Genomic DNA, 26,458 nt, shown 5'->3' on the forward strand with positions numbered 1-26,458 from the left:
GAGGAGTAGGGCGGTGCATGTGCTCATGCGGGGAAAGATAGGCACTCGACACTCCAGAAATTCAGGGGACAGATAACGAAGAGATAATAGATTCAAACTTATTGCTTCCCCAAATTACAAAATATCATGGGACGGATACAAAGAATTTACATTGACCAAAGATCAACCCACCAAGGCTTCTTTAGGTTGAAGGGAGTCCGAGTCCCCACAAGACTGAAGGTCATCGTGAACTGAGTCACATCGGCCCATTGATAAAATTATGCTAGAGAAGGGAAAGACCGCCTGCCTAATAGATGCCCAACCGATTCCTCGGTAACTAAGAAACTATGGGGAAGAAGTCTGTGGCTTTTCTAGTGGGCGTTTGGTGGAACAAACAAGGGGAAAGTATCCACACATTTTAGCTCTTGCAAACACTAGAACAGCTCTACGAGCATGGAGAGAAGACTCGTGATATCATAAGAGTTCTTCTAACCGCAATAGCTAATCCTCTTGCTCAATAAGGCACTAGAATGAGCGACACAATCACCCTATGCATAAGAATTCTTCTAACCGCTCAAGATCTTCATAGCAAAAGGATAGACCATGGAGGGTCCGGCGGAGTCAGAAGCACTCGAGGGGGCAAATGGAAGAGAGATATGACTGAATTGATGAGTTGCTCTCGCTAGGGTCAGATAGATATTTTATAGCCGGCCTGAAAAGATGAATCCAAGTGCCCATGAAGCAATGATGCTCTCATAAAAGTTTTGAAGCATGGGCTCATGAGTTGACATAGATGGCAACAAACAGTAGACCTCAGATCAAGATTCTTTACCTGTGACTGTGGATCTATCGGGGATACAGACATGATAATTTTAGAATAAAATTACTTTTATCCCAAAATTGGGGGGCATATGTTTACACCAAAATTTGGAAGAAGAGTCACAGGGACTCGAAAGCTCCCAAGATCATGTCATCAAGGAATCAATTATGAGCAGATCGGAATCAGTTGATTCGAATGCAACACTAGAATCGGCTTTCTACAAATAGCACCAACAGATAACGACAAAGACTATGATCGACGCTGGGACAAAGCATATTGGACTCTATAAAAAGGGAAAGATTAGAGTCCAAATTACCTTAAATTAGCAATGTTTTCGCTTAGGCTAAGAAGTTGTAATGAGTTATGCTTAAGTAGGATTCATGCGTAGGTTTCGGGTATAAATATCAAACCCTGACTATTGTAAAGATACACAATCAATCAAATACAAGTTACTTACTTTTTTTTGGCTCTGGCCACCCCTTAGGAGTAGGAGTAGAGTAGATCTTGGTGAGTTCTTCAGCAAGTACGGCTGCATCAATCCGACCGACCTCCACTGCTTGTCTATAAGTATCGTCATGGCTTATACCTCTGTTCGTACGGCTGTATCAATCTGGTCAACCTCCACTACGACTCTGGTATAAGTTAGTTATCGACTCTTGTCTAGTTAAAGTACAACTGCATCAATCCGGTCGACCTCCACTGCTTGAACTAGATTAAGGTCAAGGTATCGGCCCTATCTAAGGGTGGCGTTCCTTCAGATAGATTCATTAAGTTACCGATATTGCTTATTGCTTCCATTATTTATTTAATTATAGCAATATCACTTCGCCTGATTGGGATTGATCTAGATTAGCCTTATATCTTTTTAACCCATCGTTTGATAATCTAAATATGATCTAATCTACACTTTAAACGATGAGTTATGTTTTATCGGTTGTTCTATGTCAATCTTAATCGTGCATAGCGTGCAGTTAAGGCATGTCTGATCTTGAGTAGATCTATTGGTTAGAGAAAACCGTTCTATGGCCCGTTATCACGGCCTGTGTCTACCTCACACCCCACTGTTAGCACCATGGAGTGGGGATTGTTATTTGGTAGATCTATTCCTGAGAGGGCATGACCTTAACTGTGCGCTATGCCTGAATCGGCTATTTTAGCCGATATCGAGAGCTTTCACGAACAGTTCACATCATGAGATCGTTGAAGTAGGGATAGGCTGGAAGATGTGTTAGCCCCATGATCTTATTATTGTATTACTGACCTGCATAATTCTGCCTCATGTCCCACTCATATTAGTGATAAGTTAGGGTCGTCGAGTCTATTGTTGTTTCTACTGACCTGCATGATTCTGTCCTCATGCCCGACTAGGTCATAGCGATAGATGAGATCTAACATGTTCATTAGATTTATCTTTATTAAATTGTTGAATGGTGATGAACTGTTTCTTTTATATAAAAGGAGTTTGATTACTTGTAGTCATTGGCTTAGCATAAATTAATCATTGTTGATATCCTTTTGTCATTGACCAATATTTGTCTAAATAATGATATTCATCCTTAACGATAACCTGATTCTTCTTACACAATCCCATGAGCTTTAACTAATTTATTCTTATGAATATGCTTGGAATCAACTATTTAGTCGATCTCCTTTCATATCGTCTCTCAGAGCCGCACATGCGGGATTGTCTGGCAACACCGGCCATGTTCCGCCCTAAATTACTGATAAACTTTTCTCTCCTTGTCAATTGCAGGGTTAAATTAACTGGCACGTCTTAGGAGGAGTGCGCAGGATCAACCACCCCTACGCTGAAGCTAGGCGGATCTTCAGCTCCATCAAGTAGACCCTTCTAGCTTGCTCATGTGCCCTCGGCACGGGACAAAATTCTATGTCGACAACTAGGATCTACAGAAATGTTATTAGGTGTCAACACATGCCCTAAGAACTGCACTCAATCTAACCAGAACTCATACTTGCTGAATTTAGCTTATAGCTTGCGTTCCCTCAATTGAGCCAGTACTATCCGAAGGTGTTGGGCATCCTCTTCATAATTCTTGGAATATATCAGGATATGATCAATGAATACCACAACAAACTTGTCTAGCTCCAACATAAAAGATTGAATTCATGAAGTACATGAAGAAGGCAGGAGCGTTGGTGACACCAAAAGATATCACTAGGTACTCATATAGCCCATACCTAGTAAAAAAGCTGTTTTTGGTATATCATGTGGTCTGATCTTTATCTGATGATAGCCTGAACGGAGGTCAATCTTCGAGAACACCTTGGTAGCCGCTAGCTAATCGAACAAAGTATCTATACGAGGCAAATGATACTTGTTCTTAATTGTTACCGCATTAAGAGGGCGGTAATCCACACACATCCGTAGAATGCCATCATTGTTCTTCACAAAAATGGCTGGACAACCCCATGGTAAAGAGCTAGGATGGATGAAACCTTTTTCTATCAACTTTTCTAGCTGCTTCTTATCTTAGCCAATTCCTTTGGAGCCATGCGGTATGGGCATCGGAAGATAGGAGCAGTACCAGGCTCTAGCTCAATGGAGAATTCTACCTCTCTATCTAGTGGCAACCCAGGTAGATCTTAGGAAATACATCTAGGAACTCACATACTATCGGAATAGAGGTAAGATCAGGAGAGGCTTCAGCATGAGCAGCAATAGGTAAGACTAGATCTGAGGGTACAAGAAGAGACAACATATCCTTCAGAAGAAGGAAGTTGTAACTCGATAATTCTTTGTTTCAGATCCAAGACTACCCCATACACCCGCAACTAGTTCATTCCAAGAATAGCATCAATGCCTTGCCCAGGCAATACCATGAACTATAGGCGGTAAGTGTGGGTGGCTAATACCAAGCTTACTGTGTCCGCCCAGGTATTGATGCACTTCTGTGTACTCGGAGTATGAATTCTATAGGCATACGGTATGGCCATAAGAGGTATGTTGTGCTGGTCTATAAATCCTATGCTCATAAATGAATGTGATGCACCAGAATCAAATAACATATAAGCTAGATGGGAATCAATGGTGAATATACCAGCCATCACCGGCTCCTGCTGTAATATCTACTCAGCATCCATGAAATTCACCTGTTCGGATCAGCTGGCTGGCACTTTCCTCTTGATCACTATCCGCTTGACTAGCCTGGAGTTAGCCGATGGTTGAGCAGACTAGGTTGGCTAGTTCTGGGGACACTCTCGGACATAGTGGCCATCTTTGCCACATTTGAAACAAGCGCCAGGCTTGTTTCCTGATCCTTGGCGAGGTGGGACCTGCTGTCCCTGAGGCTGCTAGGGCTACACCTATTGAGTGGGTGCACGGTACTATGTGGAAGAAGTCTAGGAAGTATGTTGGGACTACTGAAACAAATGCCCGCCTGATGATTGATAGGGCACCCATCGAACAACCTGTACCTTTCGAGTATGAGGGTGGCTAGAAGACCCTATGGCCACCCACTTTCTCTTCCACTCTACCTGAGAATCCCGCTGTAAGCCCTTCATGGTGATGGCAGCATTCATCATTGCCCCAAAGGTCTGATAGTTCCTAGTATACAGTTTCTCCTAAAGGATGTAAGAGAGGCTGTGATAGAAGCAGTCCTTCTTCTCATCGGTGTCCACATGAATTCTAGCATACTAGGACAAGTGATTGAACTTATTGATGTAGTCCATCACTATCATACCCCCTAGCCGAAGCTCTAAGAACTCAGTTAGCTTCCTGTTGAGGACACCAGCAAGAATATAGAACTCTCTAAATGCTGCGGTGAACTCCTGCCAGGTCACCCGGTGATCTGGCCGCTACATGGCATTGAAGGTATCCCACCATGCACTCATGGACCCCAACAACTACTACACTACAAAGCACACTTTCTGCTCATCAGCCACGTTGAGCAATAGAAACTTCTATTCCAAAATGCGAAGCCAGTGCTTCGTATCTAGGGGCTCAGCTATCGGTGTAAAAGTGGGAGGGTGGGTCTTGAGGAAATCTTGGTGAGAGGAGGGTCTCTCAGGACCACAGGCACCACCCCCGTTCCCACCATTGCCTCTGTGGCCTCCGTGGGCGAAGCCAGCAATAGCCTGTGTCATTAGCTCCAAGGCACAGGCTGACTCGCGTTGAGCAGCCATCAAATCCACCATCATCTCTGCGTGAGTCATTGGTGGTGGCGGTGATAGAAAAGGATGAGGAGCTAGAAGTCGAGCCTCATGGCTCTTCCCATTGCCATGCTCACTAGCCTGACCACTCTTGCCTTAGCCCTCGCCCAGACTATGGCCCGCACCGACACAGGTGCTCCTGCATCCGGACCTTAGATTCATTTGTAAGATATAGGAATCAACCACTTAGGACAACCTTCTAGATCAGAACAAGGAATTAGAGAAACGATGAGACATTTATTAAAGCATTATTTTAGTTGTCCTATCAATTTACTAATCCAATTACACATGTAGGGGGACCTTAGTTTAAGCAAGATGCTACTATTATGATGCATGTATCGGCCTATACGCTCACTCAAGCCGGAATATAGCGGCATTCGCAATTTTTCGGCACATCACACACTCACTTTCCATATGTTAAGCAATTTCTTATGCAATGTAAGTCAGTGTACCTATAGAAACTGATTAGATAAAACCAGTGCCTATATCTTAGATAGACAATATTGCTAGGGCTTATACTTATTTACATAACTTTAGCACATCCTACTTTTTGCAAAACTTTTGTTGGTCACATTTTTAAGTTTTGGAAAAGAGTGATGAACTCGTAACCCATTATTGGCTCTGATACCAATTGTGGCAGAACCTTCTAAAATAACATACTTACGGAGGCGCTCGTCTTCCACCAGACACTAAGCGCCCCGAAAGCAAGCTACAGTGGGCGGTATCCATCGGGCACACCCCAAGGGAGGACCCAAAAGATCCATATTTTTTCCAAAGATCCAATAATGAGAATGAGTTACAATACTTAATCCATTTCATACATCCAGAGTTGTGTAAAAGTACATTATTATATTTCCAAAGTCAGAGTGCGGAATATTAAATAGTGGAATTAAGAAGAAACATCTATCGATAGTACGCTAAGATTCTATCTGTGCCCACCAGAAGAATCCTTCACACAATAGAACTTTTCATGCATTACCTGCAATAGGGGTAGGTAAACCCTGAGTACACAATGTAGTCACAAGACTTATCCAACTAGTGGGATTAATTTTTCGACTCCAAGGGATATGATAAGCTTTATAGTTTGCTGGTTTCTTTTTTGCAGAAAGCAATACTAATAGTGAGTCTTATTAATGTCATTATTAATAGTCATGTTAATGTATTATCTAGCCATTCTATGTAAGCACCTATTCTACTTTCAAGAAAGAGTTGACAAATCAGTTCCATTTCATCCCCTTCCATCTTTCAGTTCTTACTATGGTGCTAGACCCAAAACAAGCCGTATCGGATCGCCCGGTGATTCATGAAAGATCCATATTTTTCCCAAGGATCCAATAATGAGAATGAGTTACAATACTTAATCCATTTCATACATTCAGAGTTGCATAAAAGTACATTATTACATTTCCAAAGTCAGAGTACGGAATATTAAACAGTGGAATTAAGAAGAAACATCTATCGATAGTACGCCAGGATTCCGTCTGTGCCCACCAGAAGAATCCTTCACACAACAGAACTTTTCATGCATTACCTATAATAGGGGTAGGTAAACCCTGAGTACACAATGCACTCGTAAGACTAATCCGACTAGTGGGATTAATTTCTCGACTCCAAGGGATATAATAAGCTTTATGGTTTGCTAGTTTCCTTTTTTGTAGAAAGCAATACTAATAGTGAGTCCTTATTAATGTCATTACTAATAGCCGTGTTAATGTATTATCTAGCCATTTTATGTAAGCACCTATTCTACCTTTAAGCAAGAGTTGAGCAATCAGTTCCATTTCATCCTCTTCCATCTTTCAGTTCTTACTACGGTGCTAGACCCAAAACAAGCCATACCGAATCGTCTGACGATTCATGAATGAATGCCCCCAGCTGGGTACCCCAAAAACACACACCCCCACTTGTACCCTTGGCACAAGCAGGACTAACCCATCACCCTCCTGTCTTGGGAGTCTAGGTCCCCGTCTAAACTTGGACTCTAAGCCTCCACTCCTAAGTCCTAGACTCAGTGCGGTGCAAGGACCTCCACCATCCCCGCCTCTAATCAGTCAGTCCAGAAAAGAGTCGGATTCCATGACAAGAGAGCAACGAGTCTTCCCTGCGCCCATACCCAAGTTTGTGCTGAGGATAATAAATCTGTGACTTGCCTCGAGACTTATGCAACGGCCGGTCCTTAACCGACACAGATAGAGAAAAAAGTGTAACCAAGCTATGCTTTGTTAGTTGCAGGACACAACCTCTACACCCACCAATACCCAAACCATATCCCTGCCTGGTCACCACTTTTCCTTTCCACCATTTTATCATGAGTAATCATAATTATCACCTATTGCGAGTAACGGCAAGTTATTCACGCTACCAAAATCCTGAGCATAGCAGCTACTCGAACTATACTAGTAGGACTCATAGGTAGGTATATTTATGCATGTAGTTTCTATAAAATACATGTAACATAAATGCACATCATATATAATCAGTGATCATTTAAAATAGGGGTTATGCATTGAGGCTTGCCTTGGGCAGGCGGTGGGTCAACAAAGTCAGCACCAAAAGGCTCCGGGGCTCCCTCCTATATGAGGATCTCCTCCTCGTACTCCTCAATGACCTCTTCGTAATCCTGTTTGTCCACGGGCATAAACTCTACCAACTCGTGATCTATATGCATAAAATGATGATGCAACACCTAGTAATACGACAACAACTCTTAAAATAAAATACATCTATCAAGCTACTAAGTGAGTTCTATCGACTAAGGTGCTAAGCTACCTACTGTTGCCACTAACAAGTATGAAGCATGCCATATATTATCTTAGCAATTAAAGGTATTCTTACTCCTAATACCGATTTATTTTATATATGATAAAACAAGGATAATAGCCACTCTATTTATTAACCTACTCTAGGGCTATAAAATTTACAGCAAGTTTCTAATAATCTAATGAGTCTACTGTAAAAATTTCATAGCTAACGCTATCACTAATTTGCCACAATAATTCCTAAAAATATTAATCTAAATAATACTAAGCTTTCTAATTTGAATTTATAAATCTATCATTCTCATAGCTAACTGTAATCTAACTACACTAACAGATAGATGGTATTTTTGTGAACATAATAAACTTGGTTTCACTATTTTTGGACATCTACAAGATTTACTATAATTTATCAAAATTTAGCTCAAAACTAAATTGAATAAGCATTTATTAATTCACTGGAAAATAGAAAACCAAACCTGAAACCGCGGCCCACTGCTCGCGGCGTGGCCCAAGTTCATGCGGCGCACGCGTGCTCACGCTCCACCGGCATGGCCCACGCGGGGACGTGGCCTAGCCGAGCGACGCCGACCCACGACGGGAAGGCCCGCGCATGACAGCCATTTTGCGAAAATGCCCCTAACCTACCGATGAACTGCACTGAGATCCATGACACTATTTCTACAAACAGTTACTTCATAGCTAAGCCCTCGGAGTAATTCGTCTTCGCAACAGCGACACCCTCGGCACCCACGCGCGCACACTAGCACGGCGGTGCTGGCATCAGGCAATTACGATAGCCATATCAACCCCTCCCCAACCCTAAAAGCGAGCCGATGCTTACCTAGGCATAAACCCAAAGCGATGGGCGGCCAACAGAGTTGTTGTCCCAAACTCCCTCCACGACGGCGGACTCCTACCTACGGCGGTGACCACGTTCCCATGAGCCAAGGCATCAACAACGTAAACGAGCTCAAGAATGGGCATGAGTGACTCACCCCGAACCTACCAGACATGTCGGATTGACTAGAGGAAGCCGAGATGGCTGCGTGTGCACGAACGGTGCGGTGGCGCATGACGGTGGCAAGGCTATGTCATCGATGGCTAGGCTACTATAGCAATTAGGCAAAGGTGCATAGGGGGATGAGTGGGTGGAGGTGAAGCTAGTGGTGCAACTAATTGGACACGAGCAGCTCTGGAGCGTGGCCAGGCCGTCGATGCGGCCATAACGATCTTAATGACCCAGCGAGAGGAAAACTCCAAATTGGAGCACAACACAACAAGGATCACGGCGCGGTGGGGTCGGGTGGCTGGCTGATAACCCCGCGAAGCCGTGCACTGAGTTAATTGAACTGAGGTGGCTCCTCTAGGCCGAATTGAAAGGCGTGGTTCGATGACCATGGCGACAGCGGAACAGGGGAAAGCTGGCATGGCCAGGCCTATTGCTGCCATGGTGGGACAAGGCTATCAACTTGGTGCTCCATCGCGCATGGGCTACAGGGCGGTGGGGAATAGCGAAACATGCTCTAGATGGCTGGCCGCACTGCCTAACACGCAAGTCGACAGTGGCTCAGTCCTTTGCACCGTAGTGGACGGCATCGGCCAAGGAGAGGCTTCCATATAGCGTCGCATCAAGCTTAGACATGATGGCAAAGGCAGGGGGTAGGCTCACATGTGTGCAGCTATGAAGGTCAACCATAGCAGTGGTCGTGCGGCAGCGGCGGTTGGAGCGCAGCGCGACCGGGCCACAACGTGACGCGACGATGGGCATCAGTGGCACCGCACGACAGCAGTAGAGCTGGCCAAGCCACATGCCAACCAAGGATGCCCACGTGCACCTAGTCCTGCATGGCGAGCTCGAGGCGGCAGGACGATGGTGGCCAAGCGGCCAGTGCGCTACCACGGCGGTGTAGTTCCACGCGGCTGTGCATGTGCGTGTGTGCTAGCACAAGCATCGTAGTGGTGGTGTAGGGTGCGTGTCAGGGCACGGCAGCGCACGCTGGGTAGGCCAGTGCAGTGGTGCCAAGCCGTACCGCGGTGGTGACCGCGTCTGAAGGTAGAAACCGTGCCATGCACGCTTTTTAAAGTTGCTTGAAAATCCAACACAATGATCCAATTGCTAAACCAACTATTTTATGTTCGAGATGGTGTATCAAGCTACTGAAACCAACCTTAAGACCATGCCACAGCTTAAACCGATTCTCCTATAAAAATTCTCAAACTTTGCTTCGCCGATCCATTTTTCGACTTAAGAAAGTGACTAAGTCTTGGTTTGGATTCGCGTCGACTTTGATTTTCAAGCTATCAAATAAGCTATCTAGCGAATCCCATTTTCAATTGCACTGTATTTCATCGCCACCTACTGAAGTTTGCACCACAAACTTTATCAAAGTGCCAGGTATGCGTTCTATAGCATTTTCTTTCAATAAAAATTCGGCTAGAACTTTAAGCGATAAAACACGACATGAAATATAACATTCATGTGTCGTGTTTCCAATGAACATTTTCGAGTTTCGTATTTTGCTTTACACTCTATAATTCACATTTACACATAAGTATGATGCTTATGCAGTGTTTTAGCAAAAGATTGTATAGTGTAACACAGAGGGTGTTACACTATAACCTAGTAGCTAAGGGGCTACTATGTTAGGGAAAGCCCTTGTGGTATATGGGCCAACTCCCCCTTTGAAGAGGCCCTAGTAGGGTTTAGTGTAGTGACTTGTCACTTCACTCCCACCGAGGGGTCACTTGTAAATTGTTGTTACCTATATATAGCGCTAAGAGCATGAGGGCAAAGGGCTCTCTCCCTCCCACTCTCATTTGCAAACCCTAGCCACCGCCTCTCCTATCTCTACCCCCTTAATCTATTCAGAAATACTAGTTCCAACACCAGCCTCAAAGCCTGAGTAGCGCCGATGAGGGCGTCTGCCCGCAAGTACTCCTACTGACACTGGTCTCGCCACGAACCATGATCGCCTCCCCCTGCACTGGTGTAGCTCGCGCATGCATGCACGCCACAACAAGTCACAACAAATCACTTTTCTATCGATCGATTTAGGTGCTAATGTTTGGGACTTACGACTATACCACAACCAAATATTAGCGTCAGACAAAATATTAACGAACAACAATTGGTTGGTATAACTTTCTACATATATTTAGTTGTTCCCTTCGGACTAATCGACCTGGTAAAAACACATATTAGAGTCCAACTATTGATAGATATAGCCCATTTTCATTTTGATGCGCCCTAGCCCAGCGGCCACTTACCTCAACGTCAAATGCATCCCATGGCTTGACGATCTCCTCTTTGTCTGTCAGTGGCTACATCAATCAATGCATTACCCTTGCCAATGAAGATGTGCACCAGAGTATGCATATACTCCACCTTAGCATCCCTATTAAGGATGTCGTTGGCGGGCGGCACGACGTCCTCCATAAGTTCCTTGGGCAACTCAGAAGGTGGGGAAGAAAATACCCCACCATACTGAGAGCTTTGCTGGCGTTGACGAGTGCACTTGCTATCACATAGCCCTCAGCGCACCGCCCTACCAAAACCATGAAAGCCTCCTCCGCACAGGATACCTCCTACATGCACACCAACAACGCAACATCATAAGTCATGACTTACATTAACTTGTAAGTTTGGTCTTTACCCATTTATAACTATACCTATGTTATAAGAGTCTTTGCCCAAAAAATAATTATAAAAAAGATGAAGATTTCACCACTAATCTCATAGATTTAGGAAAAATATCTGAAAATGAACTATAGAAAAAAAACTCAAATTGGAGGTGCTCAAGATTTCACAATCTTATAAAATAAAAAACTATAGAAAAATCTTAAATTGGAGATGCTTGTTAGGTAGTGTCGGGTTCATAAACCCAGGGTCTCTCGTGGACCAATTTCCCAACAAAGGCTCGGCCCAAGCAGATAATGCGTAACTCATGGGCCGGTCCAAGTATCTGAACAAACAGGCCAGAAGGGAGATCCAATCATCGACCAGGAGGTCTGGCCGAGGAGGAGCGACACCCATTTTCTGACTCTGGCCCGCCTCTCCGATCGGAAGGCTCACTTTGGTCTCTAGCCCGCCTCTAGATGGCCTCTCCGACCGAAAGGCCTAGCCAAAACACTACTTCCGACTCTGACCCCACGTCTCTGACTGGGGTACGCAAAAACCTGCTCACTGCTCATCTCCGACTGGCGCGATCAAAACTGACTGGGACCAACCTACCGGGGATGTCCGCTTGGAAGGGACTGGGGAATGAATAGGGAAAGCAAGGTAGGGCGCATAAGTCAAACCACAATACCAGGGACCGTACCATGTACACCTGCAGAAACAGTATTCTGTAACCTCCCTAACACAAACAGTGTTGTAGGCGCCGATATTTTCCTCTATAGTATTTTGGGCGCCTATAACTCCCATACAGTAAGGCCACCCACATGCCTCTGGGCATAGACAATGTTGTGGGCGCTGGCTTTTACCGTACTGAATGAACATGGTAAAAAACCCTTGCACGCCTCAGGTATCAAAAGTATGGCAGGCGCCGACGTCTGCCATGCCCGAAGAAGACAACACCACCTCCCACGTGCATCTGACATTCAACAATATTGTGGGCGCCTACCATCGTCCTGTACTCGCCAGCATGGGCAGCAAGGCTCAGAAGCATACGTACTTTCTTCCCCTCACTTGTAAGGCCACCCACTTCATCTATAAAAGGGGATGCACTCTCTCCCAACATTCAAGTCATTCCAGATTCATTAGATCGATCAAGTTCACTAGTTCACAACCACAGAACCGTAGGTTCGAACCTCAAACACACGCTTGAACACTTAGCTCATAGCGGAGCTCCTATCGCTCTCAGCCCTTTCCGACCGGAGTCTGACCGGATCTCTTATACACCCTATCTTTCTCCTTCTCATTTGTAACCCCACTACAAACTTTCAAGCACCTGGGCTTCAGGAATAAAGTCACCTAACCTGACTCAAACTAGATATAGGGAACGTTGCCTGAACCAGTATAAACCCTATGTCATTGAGTGCTAGATCACCTCTAATCACAACGTACGACAAAACTACAAATATTTACTTGTTGGTCACTTTATGCACCGACAGGTAGTTTGCTGGTTTCCAAGCTAGTGATGTTTAGAGATATCCTATCACATCAATGTTCATCAAGAAATCACAAAAACATAAATTGCAACCATCCATTTTAACTGTATAAAGGCAACCTAACAATCAAAGGCACACATAGTTAGACCCTACATGAATTAGTGCTTTTTCTTGTTTCCCTAGTAACCATCCATTTTAACTATATAAGGGCATGAGCAATATTGATCCAACTAGTGGTCCTTATAGATGAAAGGATGGTAATAGTTGTCGTTATATTTCCCACAATCTTGGGCCATGTAGTCATCATAGGTGGATCCCATTTTAAAATAAAGATGATATTATCAACCACCTCTTCATGATCTCTCTCCCTCTCCTATCAATTTCTCATTTCACACGTAGCTCGTAGTCTGCCGCCCATGGCACTGAATTCGATGCCCAAACCTGCACGGCACACCCTGCCTCCCTCCTCCCAGATTAGGAGCGACACACCTCCTCTAGATCCAATGAGATCAGACCTATTCAAGATCCGAAGCAGCCATTACCTCTTCAAGATCCGACACTGGTATTGTTCCTTTCTATCGGTGTGGAGCCACACCGGGCCCAACCCTAGTAGTCCCCCTCCTGCCCCCAGCCCTCCACCTGAATGTGTCTGCAGCATTAGCAAACAACCGCTAGAGTCCGATGTGAGGACTGCGAAGAGGGGAATGAGCATGGGTTTAGGGTGGCGTTGTTGCAAAGCATGTAGACGTCCGGGACAAGCAATCTCACAGAGCCCGCGAGCGGCCGAGGTGGTGACATCACAAAGTGTGCCTCATCGTTGAGCACTTCTTGAGCGGTGCTCAACGACGCATCGGTGGAGGGCTCATGAGGCAACCAACATCCTCAACCCCCCTCCACCACGATGGTATATCGTGCCAGTACTGGTGTAACCGATCGAATCCACCCTTGCAATTGATATCATGAGATTAAATGCTGATACGAGCTCAGTAAGTGGAATTGGTGCTATCATTTATATCGAGTTAGTGATGTTGAATATCTTGGCAATTACATTTTTAATTATTTACTTCTCGGTCCCTCCATTGTCCATTCTAAAAAGAATAGAATTTTTGTTTCCTGACTGAGAAGTCAAGCAATCTCAGATTTAACTATAGGTTTATAAAAAAATGATACCAATTTTTATATTTCAAATATATTTATCATTAAAATATGTTCTACAATGAATTTAATAATACTTATTATGCATGATATACGTTAATACATCTTTTCTAAGTTTTCTTATATAATTGACTCGTTGGGAGCTGACATCTCCATTTTTTTTGGTGTGTGTGGGGGTGTAATGAGGGCGTGTTTAGTTCCGAAAATTTTTGGCTTTTGGCTACTGTAGCACTTTCGTTTTTATTTGACAAAAATTGTCCAATTATGGACTATTTAGGCTTAAAAGATTCGTCTCACGATTTCTCGGCTAACTGTGTAATTAGTTTTTTTTTCGTCTACATTTAGTACTCCATGCATGTGCCGCAAGATTCGATGTGACGGTTACTATGCAAAAATTTTTGGTTTTTGGGTGGAACTAAACGGGGCCTGAGTAGACGTGGCTACGGCAGTGCCGTAGCTGGATATCTTGTTTATTTAATCTCAATTTTAATGATAGCACTGGTGCATTGGCCAGACCACAACAATCTTAACAAGAGCTGACACTACCATTTGTAGGTGGTACCGCCACAATTCAGCCTGGCCATTCGATATTACCGAACCGATCGCTTCGGTTTCAGAGAAATTTAGTTTATCGAGGAAATTCGGTTTTGGTGTTTATGGTTCGGTTTCGGCATTTACCGAAAAATACCGAATTGATCGCATGTACATGTAATAGCAAGTTCAAAAGCTAATTTTGACATAATTTGAACATGATTTCATAGAGAATAATAATGCTAAATACATACATATAAAAGTCCACAAGACTATAAGAGTAGAGTACCTCAAATACATAATATAATAGACTAAAATAGTGCTATCAATAATATAACAACACTAAAACTCAGTACATTTCATATAATTCGGTATTATTTGGTTCCCTGAGGTAAAGTACCAATAAATTCAGTTACCTGAACAGGGTACCGAAAAAATTCGGTTTCGACATTATCGGTTCGGTTCTTGGTATTTTCTGTTCGGTTCCCGGTTCTTGGTATTTTGTGCCCAGGGTTAGCCACACAATCAACAAATGAGCAGGTTGCTTGTGTGCATTTCTGCGCATCGAAGCCTGCTTCAATTCACAAGCTAGATGGACGTAGTGGGTAATGTGGACGACGTCCTCGGGACCTTGCCGGCGGATGGGTCTTGTTCTTCATCCGCAGCTGCATATACTCGTTGTACACGAACCCCCTGTACCGCGGCGTCTCGCCGATCTTGGCCGTGAACTCCGGCAGCGGCTCGATCCACTTGTCGCCATGGATGTTGAAGAAGAAGGCGAACGAGTGCCTGTGCACCGGCCTCCTCACCACCCGGTGTGTCGCGCTCTTGAGTTTGTTGTTACTCAGCACCTACGAAAGTGGCTTGGCTGTTTTAATTTAAACCAAGTTGATCCAACTTAATACAATTTTTTTTTGTTACAACGATATAAATGTAACATGTTGCTAATTGATATAAAAATATAGAATTCATGAATCCAAATAGATCAAGAAAACTCTTACGAACATCTTAAAATAAACAATAAACTTTGAAGTACTTATATAGATCGACATGCAAGAAACCAAACAAGCTGACATGAGAAGGCTGTGTTCTCAGACAGTGTTGTGTTCTCTGTTTTCGCAAACAAAAAAAGAAAGAAAAGAAAGTGTTGTATACTTGTGTTCTCTGTACGTACCGTGTATGACGTCGCCTAGGTTGACGATGATGCTGCCGTCGACGGGCTCTACCGGGACCCAGTCAGCCGTCGTTGAGGACCTCGAGCCCCCCGACGCCATCCTGGATGACGAAGGTGATGCAGTTGTAGACGTGGCTACGGCAGTGCCGTAGCTGGATATTTTGTTTATTTAATCTCAATTTTAATGATAGCACTGGTGCATTGGCCAGACCACAACAATCTTAACAAGAGCTGACACTACCATTTGTAGGTGGTACCGCCACAATTCAGCCTGGCCATTCGATATTACCGAACCGATCGCTTCGGTTTCCAGAGAAATTTAGTTCCTCGGAAAATAGGTATCAATCGGTTCATTCCAAAAATCGATACCGAGGAAATTCGGTTTTAGTGTTTATGGTTCGGTTTCGGCATTTACCGAAAAATACCGAATTGATCGCATGTACATGTAATAGCAAGTTCAAAAGCTAATTTTGACACAAGTTGGACATGATTTCATAGAGAATAATAATGCTAAATACATACACATAAAAGTCCACAAGACTATAAGAGTAGAGTACCTCAAATACATAATATAATAGACTAAAATAGTGCTATCAATAATATAACAACACTAAAACTCAGTACATTTCATATAATTCGGTATTATTTGGTTCCCTGAGGTAAAGTACCAATAAATTCAGTTCCTGAACAGGGTACCGAAAAAATTCGGTTTCGACATTATCGGTTCGGTTCTTGGTATTTTCTGTTCGGTTTCCGGTTCTTGGTATTTTGTGCCCAGGGTTAGCCACAATCAACAAATGAGCAGGTTGCTTGTGTGCATTTCTGCGCATCGAAGCCTGCTTCAATTCACAAGCTAGATGACGTAGTGGGTAATGTGGACGACGTCCTCGGACCTTGCCGGCGGATGGGTCTTGTTCTTCATCCGCAGCTGCATATACTCGTTGTACACGAACCCCCTGTACCGCGGCGTCTCGCCGATCTTGGCCGTGAACTCCGGCAGCGGCTCGATCCACTTGTCGCCATGGATGTTGAAGAAGAAGGCGAACGAGTGCCTGTGCACCGGCCTCCTCACCACCCGGTGTGTCGCGCTCTTGAGTTTGTTGTTACTCAGCACCTACAAAGTGGCTTGGCTGTTTTAATTTAAACCAAGTTGACCCAACTTAATACAATTTTTTTTTGTTACAACGATATAAATGTAACATGTTGCTAATTGATATAAAAATATAGAATTCATGAATCCAAATAGATCAAGAAAACTCTTACGAACATCTTAAAATAAACAATAAACTTTGAAGTACTTATATAGATCGACATGCAAGAAACCAAACAAGCTGACATGAGAAGGCTGTGTTCTCAGACAGTGTTGTGTTCTCTGTTTTCGCAAACAAAAAAAGAAAGAAAAGAAAGTGTTGTATACTTGTGTTCTCTGTACGTACCTGTATGACGTCGCCTAGGTTGACGATGATGCTGCCGTCGACGGGCTCTACCGGGACCCAGTCGCCGTCGTTGAGGACCTCGAGCCCCCCGACGCCATCCTGGATGACGAAGGTGATGCAGTTGCCGTCCTCGTGCGCGCTGATGCCGTTGACCTCCTCCTCCGTCGTCGGGAAGTAGCGCAGCGCCGCCATGAAGTCGAAGCTGCGGTCGCTATTGTAGTCCCTGAGGAAGCCCGGCGGGAGGCCCATGCACTCGTTCACGACCTCCTGGATGAGCAGCCCCAGCTCGGTGAACTTGGCGTAACACTCCTCCACTGCCTCTCTGGATGGATCGATTTGGTGGAAGTTTTCTTTTAGAAATCCCGATGAACAAACAAACAAAAGGAACAAACAATACTGCAAATTCGGCGTGCAAATTAAATTTTGCATCTCGCGTTCTCGACTGACCTGAATCCGGCTGGCTCGTCGGGGTACACGTTGAGCCCGAGCTTGGGATCAAACACCAGCACGTACTCGTTCTTGTCCGCCGAGTGCGCCGGCTGCCGCGCGTAGCCCGCGGGGAGGGGCGCTTTGGAGCCCTCGGCCGCCCGGGCCCTGGCCTTGTCCTCGTCCGGCAGCGCGAAGAACGCGGCCGACAGCTCGAGCGCGCGCGCCATGAGGTGGGCCGGCACGCCGTGGTTGACGGCACGGAAGAAGCCGTGCGTCCGGCACGCCTGGCGCACGGCCTCGGTGGCGCTGGCGCGGGAGACGCCGCCGTCGTCGGTGAAGAACGGCGCCAGGTCCACCACGGGGAGCGCACCGCTGGCCGCCATGTCCGTCGCGCTCTGGTGAGTGGTGACACGATTGGGAAGATGCCGCAGCGTACTATATGCTATTATTGTCCACTCGGCTCCGCTAGTAGACAAGGACCCAACGAGCCAGTAGTAGAAAAAGGAGAAGGGACAACGTCACAATCGTAGCGTCGTGGGTTGTTGACACGAGATAATTATGCGATGGCCGGCGGATGATATTCTTTTCATGGACAACCTTGTTTTCTATATAAAACCTACTCCGTATTATACATACACGTCCACAGTCACATGCAGCAGCAACACTGCAACTTGTTCATACTGATGTCCAGGAGCCGATGGAGAGCGGAGGCTGGAGTATGTACTACCTAGATAGCATCAATTTCTCTCCACCAGAATCACTGGGAGAATCAAGAAGTGAAGCTAAAAACCAAGAAGGAAGCTCTGACAAACTAGCTCTAAAAACTAGAATCACTTGGAGAATCAAGAAGTGAAGAAAAAAACCAGGAAGAAAAGCTCTCCAAACTAGCTCTAACAACTGATGAGTGCACTTGCACGCGCATGCACCCACACTACTGAGCCTCGAGCATCGGAGCATCATTGACTTCGAGTCAAAAAAAGGGGGGGGGGGGGGGGCACCTGATCCATCGATGTAGCTGTGATTTCCCCTTTTGTTCGGACGAGAAAAGGAACCTCTGTTAGGAAAAACAAACGTTGACAGAACATTCTCATGCTTCTCCAACAAAAAGAAGAAAAATAAAATTTGCCTGGGACGACAGGGCCGACCAGCACAATGGGGGAAATAATTAAATTCCCTGGGCAGCCCACCAGGTCCAGACCACAGCTCCCTGACGGCCCACTAGCTCCCATGCGGCGTCACGGGCCTCGACGTTCGCCGGCAGCCGGCAGCCGCGGTCAATTTTCGGCTGCGCCTCTTGTGCTCTCCCCGTCTCCGCGTCGAACGGTTCACGGTCGGAGTAACCGAAGGAGGGCAGAGGCCTCGTTGACTGTCTCGCTCGCCTGTCGCCTCGCCTCCCCGTCCGCTCCGCTACCGTGCTTTCCCCTTTGCTCGCTCGCGGACCCCCGCCCCCCTCCCAGCGGCGCACTCGCGCCAGCAAGCTCGAATCCGCACGCCGTCGCCGCCCCACGGCGCCCAGGTAACCGCCTAACCCTCTCGGTTCCTCGAAATACTTCTCGGATCCCTTCTACCGCGCAGAGTTCGTCAGGAAACCGTCGTTTGATTCTGGGAGCTATGATTCGCGCCCTCTTCCTAGACGAGTAGATCTGGATTAGCCTGCGAGGACGACGACCCCAGTAGTTCGGCTGCTACCGCCGTTATTAGTCGCGCGGGGACACGGAGGCGTAGTCCTGCGTCCTCTCATGCCGCGGCACCCCTAATCGTGGAAGTCAAACAGTGACGACGATTACCCAGCGCTGCTCGTGCAGAGCTTAGCTGTAGCTTCACTGTCTATTTGCTTGATATTGCTGGCTGCTGTAGAACTCTATATTTAGGGGCTTATGGCGTTACTGTCATGCAAATGGCAGTGTTTCCTGAACTGGCTAGCTTGCTTGTATGACACCTACAGTACTTGCCATTTCTGTATGCCCATGCTGCCATGCATTATCCGTGAGGTGTATTACTTTTTGTTGTGGGTGTTGATTGTGCTTGTTGGTCAGTGCATTACTGTTTTACGCGGGTATTGATTGTGCTTGTTGGCCAATTGTATCAGGATCAGGGTGTTTCTGGTGTGCAGGGGTGGGCGGTTGGCTTCTGAGAACATGCAACAAGTGTTGATATGAAAATAGGTTCCTGGAATAGTGGGTTCATTAGCAGTTTGGCACAACCTTGAAGCTGCAGAGGATTTCAAATGTCCTTTGTCATCAGCTCTCCACCTCCATTGAGTCAGAGGTATGCTGCTGTGCTGGTTTTCTTTGACATCGATTTCATCATGCTTTTAGTTTCGAAATTTCTGCAGTATCTGTAAAATGCGGTTTTTGAATGCTTGATTTAGGGTCTGTATGCCTAATTCTGGTAGGATGAGTTATAGGCACTTATTTGTTGCCTCATTTTCTTCTAGCTTTCTTCAATCTGGTGAGCCTTGTGTATGAGGAAAAGAAACATTTTCTTCTAGCTTGATTTAGATGTCATGATTTTTTTTTTTGGGTGGCAATTCATTGCTACTGGTGGTGTTAGGACTTAGGAGTAGGATCCCTTTTGTAGATAAATGTAGGCACTTCAAGTGTATCGATATGCCTTATCAAATAAAAAGTGTATCGATATTTTTTCTTCTTATTTTTCTGTCCTATGGCCTGTGGTAGATGGGGGCAGATGTGTCCTGTTAATATTATATATGCAGTAATGCTCTTAAGTGAAAGCATCCTTCTTGTCCTGCCATGTTCACTAATCTATGGAGTGTTTTTGTTTAGACTTTAGAGTATCTATGACGCATTCTGCCCCTATGTGATTCTGGAAGTTTCTGTAGGATGCTTATCTTATATTCCTGAATTTTCAGCTCTACTTGAATGAAAAGGTAAATAGAAGAAAATGTCATTGTTCTGACTTGCGAAAAATGTCTTTGTTTGACATATTAGCTATTTGAAGCCATAAAAAACATATTAGTAGTTCAAATTGTATAACCAAACTATCAAAGGGTTTCGTATCTGAAACCCTTTGATAGTTGCTAATGGTCTTGGGTATAAACCTGGGGGATTGACTTGAAGCTTGTGTAATTTCGTTGCTACCAGTACTGAAATTCGGCTCGTCCCTTGTGGAAAAATTCAAAGGGTTTCGTATCCGAAGGTTATATCAACTATTTATTTTAGTAACTTCCAGCATTATTATTTATCCTTTCCTTTGATATGTAGTTATGTACCTTCTGTGTTTGTTATCCCTTCTGGGTAATTCTGGCAACTAACTATTCCATTGTCATATCTGGCTAAATTTCCAGCATTTTTTTTTGTATTTCGAACTTCCCCAAGGATGTTTGACAGCACTCAAAAAGCTCAATACATGGATGGGCACAGAGAAAAGTTTGTTAGGTTGGTTTATTTGTCTTAAGGACACTTTTACAATGTTTTTGCATCTATTCCTATTCTCTCTGGGAGTATAACATGTTTCATGTAGTATTGCCCATTTCCCCATACATATTGGAAATCCTATTTCTGAAAGATAATATTTCTGTACATCCATGGCTGCAGCAGTATTCCTAAGTTGTTCTTCCGATAGTTTACGATTTGCCCTCTTCAGCTTCAGCAAGTTCAAATTGTTTCCTATTATTGTTTTGTGGTACCCTAGAAATCTGGTTTTTATCCTAGTACTCTTTCATTGTTCAAATAGGTCTTCGCCGCTTTGCAAGCTAATAATTTTTGTCAGACTTGTGAGAGTTGCCTCATGTTGAGTGATAAAGTAGTAAATGTTTTTGTCAAATGTCTTATAGACCTGAAACCTCTTGCACCGCATAGAATTTCTATGTTCTTTTGTGTTGAACTGTTGGAGTTTTTTTTAAAAGATTTTCATTGTATCACCATATTTTCTGTAGGCTGGAAGAGTCTAGTCCTAGGTCGTCTGTACCTTCTGAAGTGGGAGGCAGGAGTACCTTGAGGTCCATCATGCCTGGGTTTGGTTATGGTTCATTTAATGCACTAAGGTCTTTCTTGTCAGGGTTCCGCAAAGGCTCTGGAAGACTGAAGTCACTTGGACAGTCACTTACTTCTGGTGCTCCTAAGACAGCTTTTGCGGAAGATCTTAAATCATATAAGAGAACTATATTTGATCCCCAGGACAAAATTCTTTTTCGTATGAACTGGGTTTTCTTCTCGTCTTGTCTTTTTGCTGTTGCAGTGGACCCACTATTCTTCTTTCTACCCATCATCAACGATTCAAACTGCATTGGTATAGATAAAAAGTTGGCAGTGACATCAACAATAGTACGGACGGTTATTGATTTTGTCTACCTTATACGTGTGTGTCTTCAATTCCGCACTGCTTATGTTGCCCCGTCTTCACGAGTGTTTGGGACTGGTGAGCTTGTGATTGATCCAATGCTAATTGCAAAGCGATACATTAAAAGTTACTTTGCAATGGACTTTGTTGCATTGCTACCACTTCCACAGGTACATCTGCTTTCGCATGGTGTCAGATAATGTAATAATTGCTGTACCAGTTTTTTTGACATTTTTTAAGTGTCAGCATTTCTAATATCTAGTTCGTTTGGTTACCTTAGTACTTAGAAGTGGATGTTGGCAGTAATTGCAGATGTTCAGCAACCAAAGCTCTATCCTATTGTCCAGAATCAGTACAAGTCAGTTTCATTCGCAGAGAAGAAGCTGCGCTTTATAAACTTTCCAACCTGCATTTTCTTAGCTAGGAGGGTTTCTGATGATACTTTTGAGGTTCAAGTTCTGTTCTCTTTAGTTAGGAGGGTTTCTGATGATGCTTCGAGGTTCAAGTTTTGTTAAAATAAGTTTTGTTCTCCATATGATAGCCAGGAGCCCAGGACAACAATACGCTATAATATGCATTGACATCAATAAAGAATTTCATTGTAGTCAACACTATTCCTTTGTTCTCCAAAATCCGAATTCCCAGAATCCAATCGTTCATGTGGATAGCTTGTATGTTGAGATAGACTTGTAGTGGAGATTAACTTTATTAGAGATATAGATATAGATATAGACATAGATATGCGTTTAGTCAATATGAAGGGCAGGCCTGGTGCAGTGGTGAGAGTTGTCTCACTGAGTCACCAGGTCATAGGTTCGAAGCAGCCTCTCCGCAGATTTTGCGGGGGAAAGGCTTGTCTCGGTTTATCCCTTCCCCATACCCCACTCATGTGGGAGCCTCCGGCACTGGGTCTGCCCTTTTATGCGCTTAGTCAATATTTGAAACATGAATTATTGCTTTTTCACTACCTTGCGTCCATGTGCAGCGTTACTTGCTCAAGCCTTGATGCTGTTACATGCATGCATAAGACCATCCCAATTGCTAGCTTTATGATCTTTCTACTCACATTCGGAAACTTCCTTGGTTCTAATAATTTTCCAGCTTACCTTAAACTATCTGTTGGTGGTTGACAGATTGTTGTTTGGAGATATCTCAACATTCCAGATGGCCCAGATGTACTGACTACAAAAACTGCACTGGTTTGGGTTGTTTTGATTCAGTACATTCCAAGGTTGTTTCGAATATTCCCTGTGACCAAGGATTTGAAAAGGACAGCTGGTGTTTTTATTGAAACTGCTTGGGCTGGTGCTGCTTATTATCTTCTATGGTTTATGCTGGCTGGGCATGTAAGTGCTTCCATAAGCTATGTACTATCAATTATATTTTCCACATTCCTTACTCATCAGAAGAAGGCAGCAGTAATGAGGTCGATCTTTGACTACAATATCAGTGATATCTACCTGAGATTGTCCTATGTTCTAAATAACTGATGACTTTAAAACTTTTAGTTAAAAAATTGTGGTACATATTCCAGTCGAAACTGTTTGAAACTTTGAATCCTTAAGCCATTATGTTAGTTCTTAGATGTAAATGAGATCTTGTGTGTATATTTTAAACATCATCATCTTTGTTTAATTGATTTTCAAGGAGTTTCCTTTGTTGACTTATGTAAAAGAAATACTCGCTGTCAGCACTATACATCAAGATTGTTTCCCGTAGGTTTCTATCAGCAATCATGTTTCCCATGGCTTATGCTGCACCTTTTATACATGTTATCTGTGGCACAAGAAAACTCATTAGTTTGCATTCGTTCATTGAAACAGCCTCTTGCAATTTTCTGTTGGTGTTTACATATCCGCCATGACTTATGCTGTAGTTTCTATATGTATTATTTGCTGCAGAATGTCGGTACTTTATGGTATTTTTTAACCATAGAACGTGAAGATGATTGCTGGCATCTGTACTGTGATCCCAACGTTGGATGTAATAGCAGCTACTTGTATTGCAATAATCATCATCATGACAGCTATGATAGTTGGCTTCAGACTAATGGTGCCCAAGTATTCAACATGTGCAATGGTAGTCAAGATAATTTCAACTTTGGCATTTATGAGCAAGCACTGGTCTCCGGAATACTTTGTCCAGGAAATTTCATCTCAAAATTATGTTATTGCTTCTGGTGGGGATTGCAAAATCTAAGGTACTTCATTGCTGTTGTTTATGATACTTTTCATGACGCAGAATTTAAATGTGTTTGGATAATCCTGAAGCTGAACAATGTCCATAAAATGAGCACGGCTTGCTAGAAATACAAGTTTGCTTTTCATCTAGCCTTAATAGGATATTAAATTCAATTTGTCACCTTTTTCTAAAGAAAAAAAAGTAATCTATGTAGCTAATGCAGCTATATTTTTTTTGTTTTGTACACAATGGTCAATTGAGATACAACTGCAGTAAATGTGTGGGAAGTAATTGAGAATCTTAAGGCCCTATGAAGGAGGTTATGGTGTTCATAATACACTGTATTTCACGTGCATTGTAATAGATGGAGTTGCACATATAAATCCAATAATCAATATAGATCAATTTTCTTCAAGGTGCATAAAAAGGTGATTTGGTTCTGTTTAGCATGTGCTCTAGGATTGGTAACTGTGAGTAAAATCTGTTTTTGTAGTTAAAATCTGTCCAATGTATATCTCTATTTTTTGAGCATTATGTTTTTTGAGCTAAAATTATTAATAAAGCTGCAAAGTACTGCAATGATGTGGTAACTTACAGCATTAGGCTGCCCTTTCTTTTAATAGGCTAACCCTCTGCAGGGTTCACAAAAACTAAATCCTTAGCCCTAAACCCTCTACAGGGTTCCTTGTTTTCAATACTAATAGCGGGCGAGCTATAGTAACAGCTGGAAAGTGGTGGTTGTATTTTGTCTATGTCTAACAGAATGGTATCATCAATGCTTACGAAAGAGTGAACCACATATGATTGGCCAATCCGGGATAGAATCAGAAGCTGATCGGTTTGTAGCTTTCCTTAGGTTCAGGACTTCACATTTAGGTTATGTGAATTGGGTTCCTGTACTTGGCTGTTGAAATATGCATTCTAGCTGTTGTAGGTTCACAAGATTGGCTGTCATCATTATATGTTCTACTTCAGAGCACATTATGCCTGCTATCTTAATTTCCATTCCCATTTGACAGTACACTTGGTCAAGGGCTTTTGACAAGCACATACACTGGAGAAGTGATATTCTCTATAGCAATATGTGTCCTTGGACTAATTCTTTTTGCTCTCCTCATTGGTAACATGCAGGTAGAGTGATATATTGTTTCCCTTTTATTCTTTTATAAGCCTTTCCTCTTTCTTTGCTTGATTCCGAGTTGAATTCCTACAGAGGTACCTACAATCTGTTGCTATACGCCTTGAAGAGATGAGAGTTAAGAAACGTGATGCTGAACAGTGGATGCATCACCGTTCACTGCCACTGGAAATCAGACATCGGGTGAGGAAGTATGAACGTTATCGGTGGCTGGAAACCAGGGGAGTAGATGAAGAAAGTTTGGTTCAAACTCTTCCGAAAGATCTTAGGAGGGATATCAAGCGTCATCTTTGTTTGGGCTTAGTGAAAAGGGTCTGTTATGGCTGCTCAAGCTATTGTTTTCTGCTCTGTTCAGTCATTTCCAGTTATTTAATATTCTCATTTCGTTTTTGCTACTGATAGGTGCCTTTGTTTGAAAATATGGATGAACGATTGTTGGATGCAATATGTGAGCGGTTAAGGCCTGCACTCTACACAGAAAATGAATTCATTTTGAGAGAAGGTGATCCAGTGGATGAGATGCATTTTATTCTTCATGGTTGTTTGGAGAGTGTAACCACTGATGGTGGACGAAGTGGATTCTTTAACAAGGTCCAGCTAAAGGAAGGATCATTCTGTGGTGATGAGTTGCTCACTTGGGCATTGGATCCCAAGTCAGCTGCTAATTTTCCAGTTTCGAGCAGGACTGTCAAGGCACTCACCGAGGTTGAGGCGTTTGCCCTATGTGCAGAAGAGCTGAAATTCGTAGCCAGTCAGTTCAGGAGGCTGCACAGCAGGCAAGTACAGCACACATTCCGATTCTATTCCCAGCAATGGAGGACCTGGGCAGCCTGCTTCATCCAAGCGGCATGGCGTCGCTATTACAAGCGGAAGATGGCAGAGCAGCGGCGCAAAGAAGAAGAGGCAGCAAGCCGGCCAAGTAGTAGCCACCCTAGCCTTGGGGCGACTATCTACGCATCTCGTTTCGCGGCCAACGCCATGCGAGGGGTTCACAGGCTAAGAAGCAAGGCTGTCCCTACCATTGTCAGGCTACCGAAACCCCCAGAACCAGATTTTAGTGTCGACGATGCTGACTAACGAAACAATCACACTGAACTCGCTTGTAATTGTACGTTTTACCTCGTCTGTAGATTCTGTACAAAATTCAATGACAGCTGCAGAAGACAATGTTTGTAAAGGTTTGTAACCACGCACAGACAGACCATAACGGAGGTATATCCTGCTTGACGTCTATGGAAATGCAAATGTATTAAATTTTTGCTGATTATATGAGTC

At 43.9% G+C, this 26,458-nt stretch overlaps 2 protein-coding genes across 5 annotated transcripts; one reads left to right on the forward strand and one right to left on the reverse strand.

The window, feature by feature from the left end:
* Positions 1-16,185: 16,185 nt before the first annotated feature.
* LOC136497974 (flavanone 3-dioxygenase 2-like) lies at positions 16,186-18,012 on the reverse strand. The gene is made up of 3 exons (XM_066493886.1): positions 17,581-18,012; positions 17,134-17,455; positions 16,186-16,811 (listed from the first exon to the last, which is right to left on the reverse strand). The coding sequence occupies exons 1-3, from the start codon at positions 17,943-17,945 to the stop codon at positions 16,551-16,553; spliced, it is 948 nt and encodes a 315-aa protein (XP_066349983.1). The 5' UTR covers positions 17,946-18,012; the 3' UTR covers positions 16,186-16,550.
* Positions 18,013-18,878: 866 nt separating this feature from the next.
* LOC136497713 (probable cyclic nucleotide-gated ion channel 5) lies at positions 18,879-26,448 on the forward strand. Of its 4 annotated transcripts, none has more exons than XM_066493560.1 (9): positions 18,879-19,078; positions 19,652-19,830; positions 20,901-20,960; positions 21,461-22,034; positions 22,998-23,210; positions 23,766-24,064; positions 25,065-25,176; positions 25,259-25,495; positions 25,586-26,448. In XM_066493560.1, exons 2-9 carry the CDS (start codon positions 19,790-19,792, stop codon positions 26,258-26,260), a joined length of 2,211 nt encoding a protein of 736 aa, XP_066349657.1. In that variant the 5' UTR covers positions 18,879-19,078; positions 19,652-19,789; the 3' UTR covers positions 26,261-26,448. The 4 variants fall into 4 exon arrangements, with proteins under 4 accessions (XP_066349657.1, XP_066349658.1, XP_066349660.1 ...); XM_066493561.1 differs by having other exon boundaries at positions 19,676-19,830; XM_066493562.1 differs by having other exon boundaries at positions 18,880-19,078; positions 20,870-20,960.
* The last annotated feature ends 10 nt before the right edge of the window (positions 26,449-26,458 follow it).

Source organism: Miscanthus floridulus, chromosome 12, assembly GCF_019320115.1.
Source record: "Miscanthus floridulus cultivar M001 chromosome 12, ASM1932011v1, whole genome shotgun sequence".
NCBI lineage: Eukaryota > Viridiplantae > Streptophyta > Magnoliopsida > Poales > Poaceae > Miscanthus > Miscanthus floridulus.

Bases quoted from the DNA above. Each gene is read 5' to 3' on its own strand.
- LOC136497974 (XM_066493886.1), bottom strand. From the start codon at position 17,945: ATGGCGGCCAGCGGTGCGCTCCCCGTGGTGGACCTGGCGCCGTTCTTC. The intron at 17,456-17,580 runs GTCAGTCGAGAA...CGATCCATCCAG, and splicing joins GACGAGCCAGCCGGATTCAG to AGAGGCAGTGGAGGAGTGTT. The intron at 16,812-17,133 runs GTACGTACAGAG...GCCACTTTGTAG, and splicing joins ACCTAGGCGACGTCATACAG to GTGCTGAGTAACAACAAACT.
- LOC136497713 (XM_066493560.1), top strand. From the start codon at position 19,790: ATGTCCTTTGTCATCAGCTCTCCACCTCCATTGAGTCAGAG. The intron at 24,065-25,064 runs GTACTTCATTGC...CCCATTTGACAG, and splicing joins TGGGGATTGCAAAATCTAAG to TACACTTGGTCAAGGGCTTT. The intron at 25,177-25,258 runs GTAGAGTGATAT...GAATTCCTACAG, and splicing joins TCCTCATTGGTAACATGCAG to AGGTACCTACAATCTGTTGC.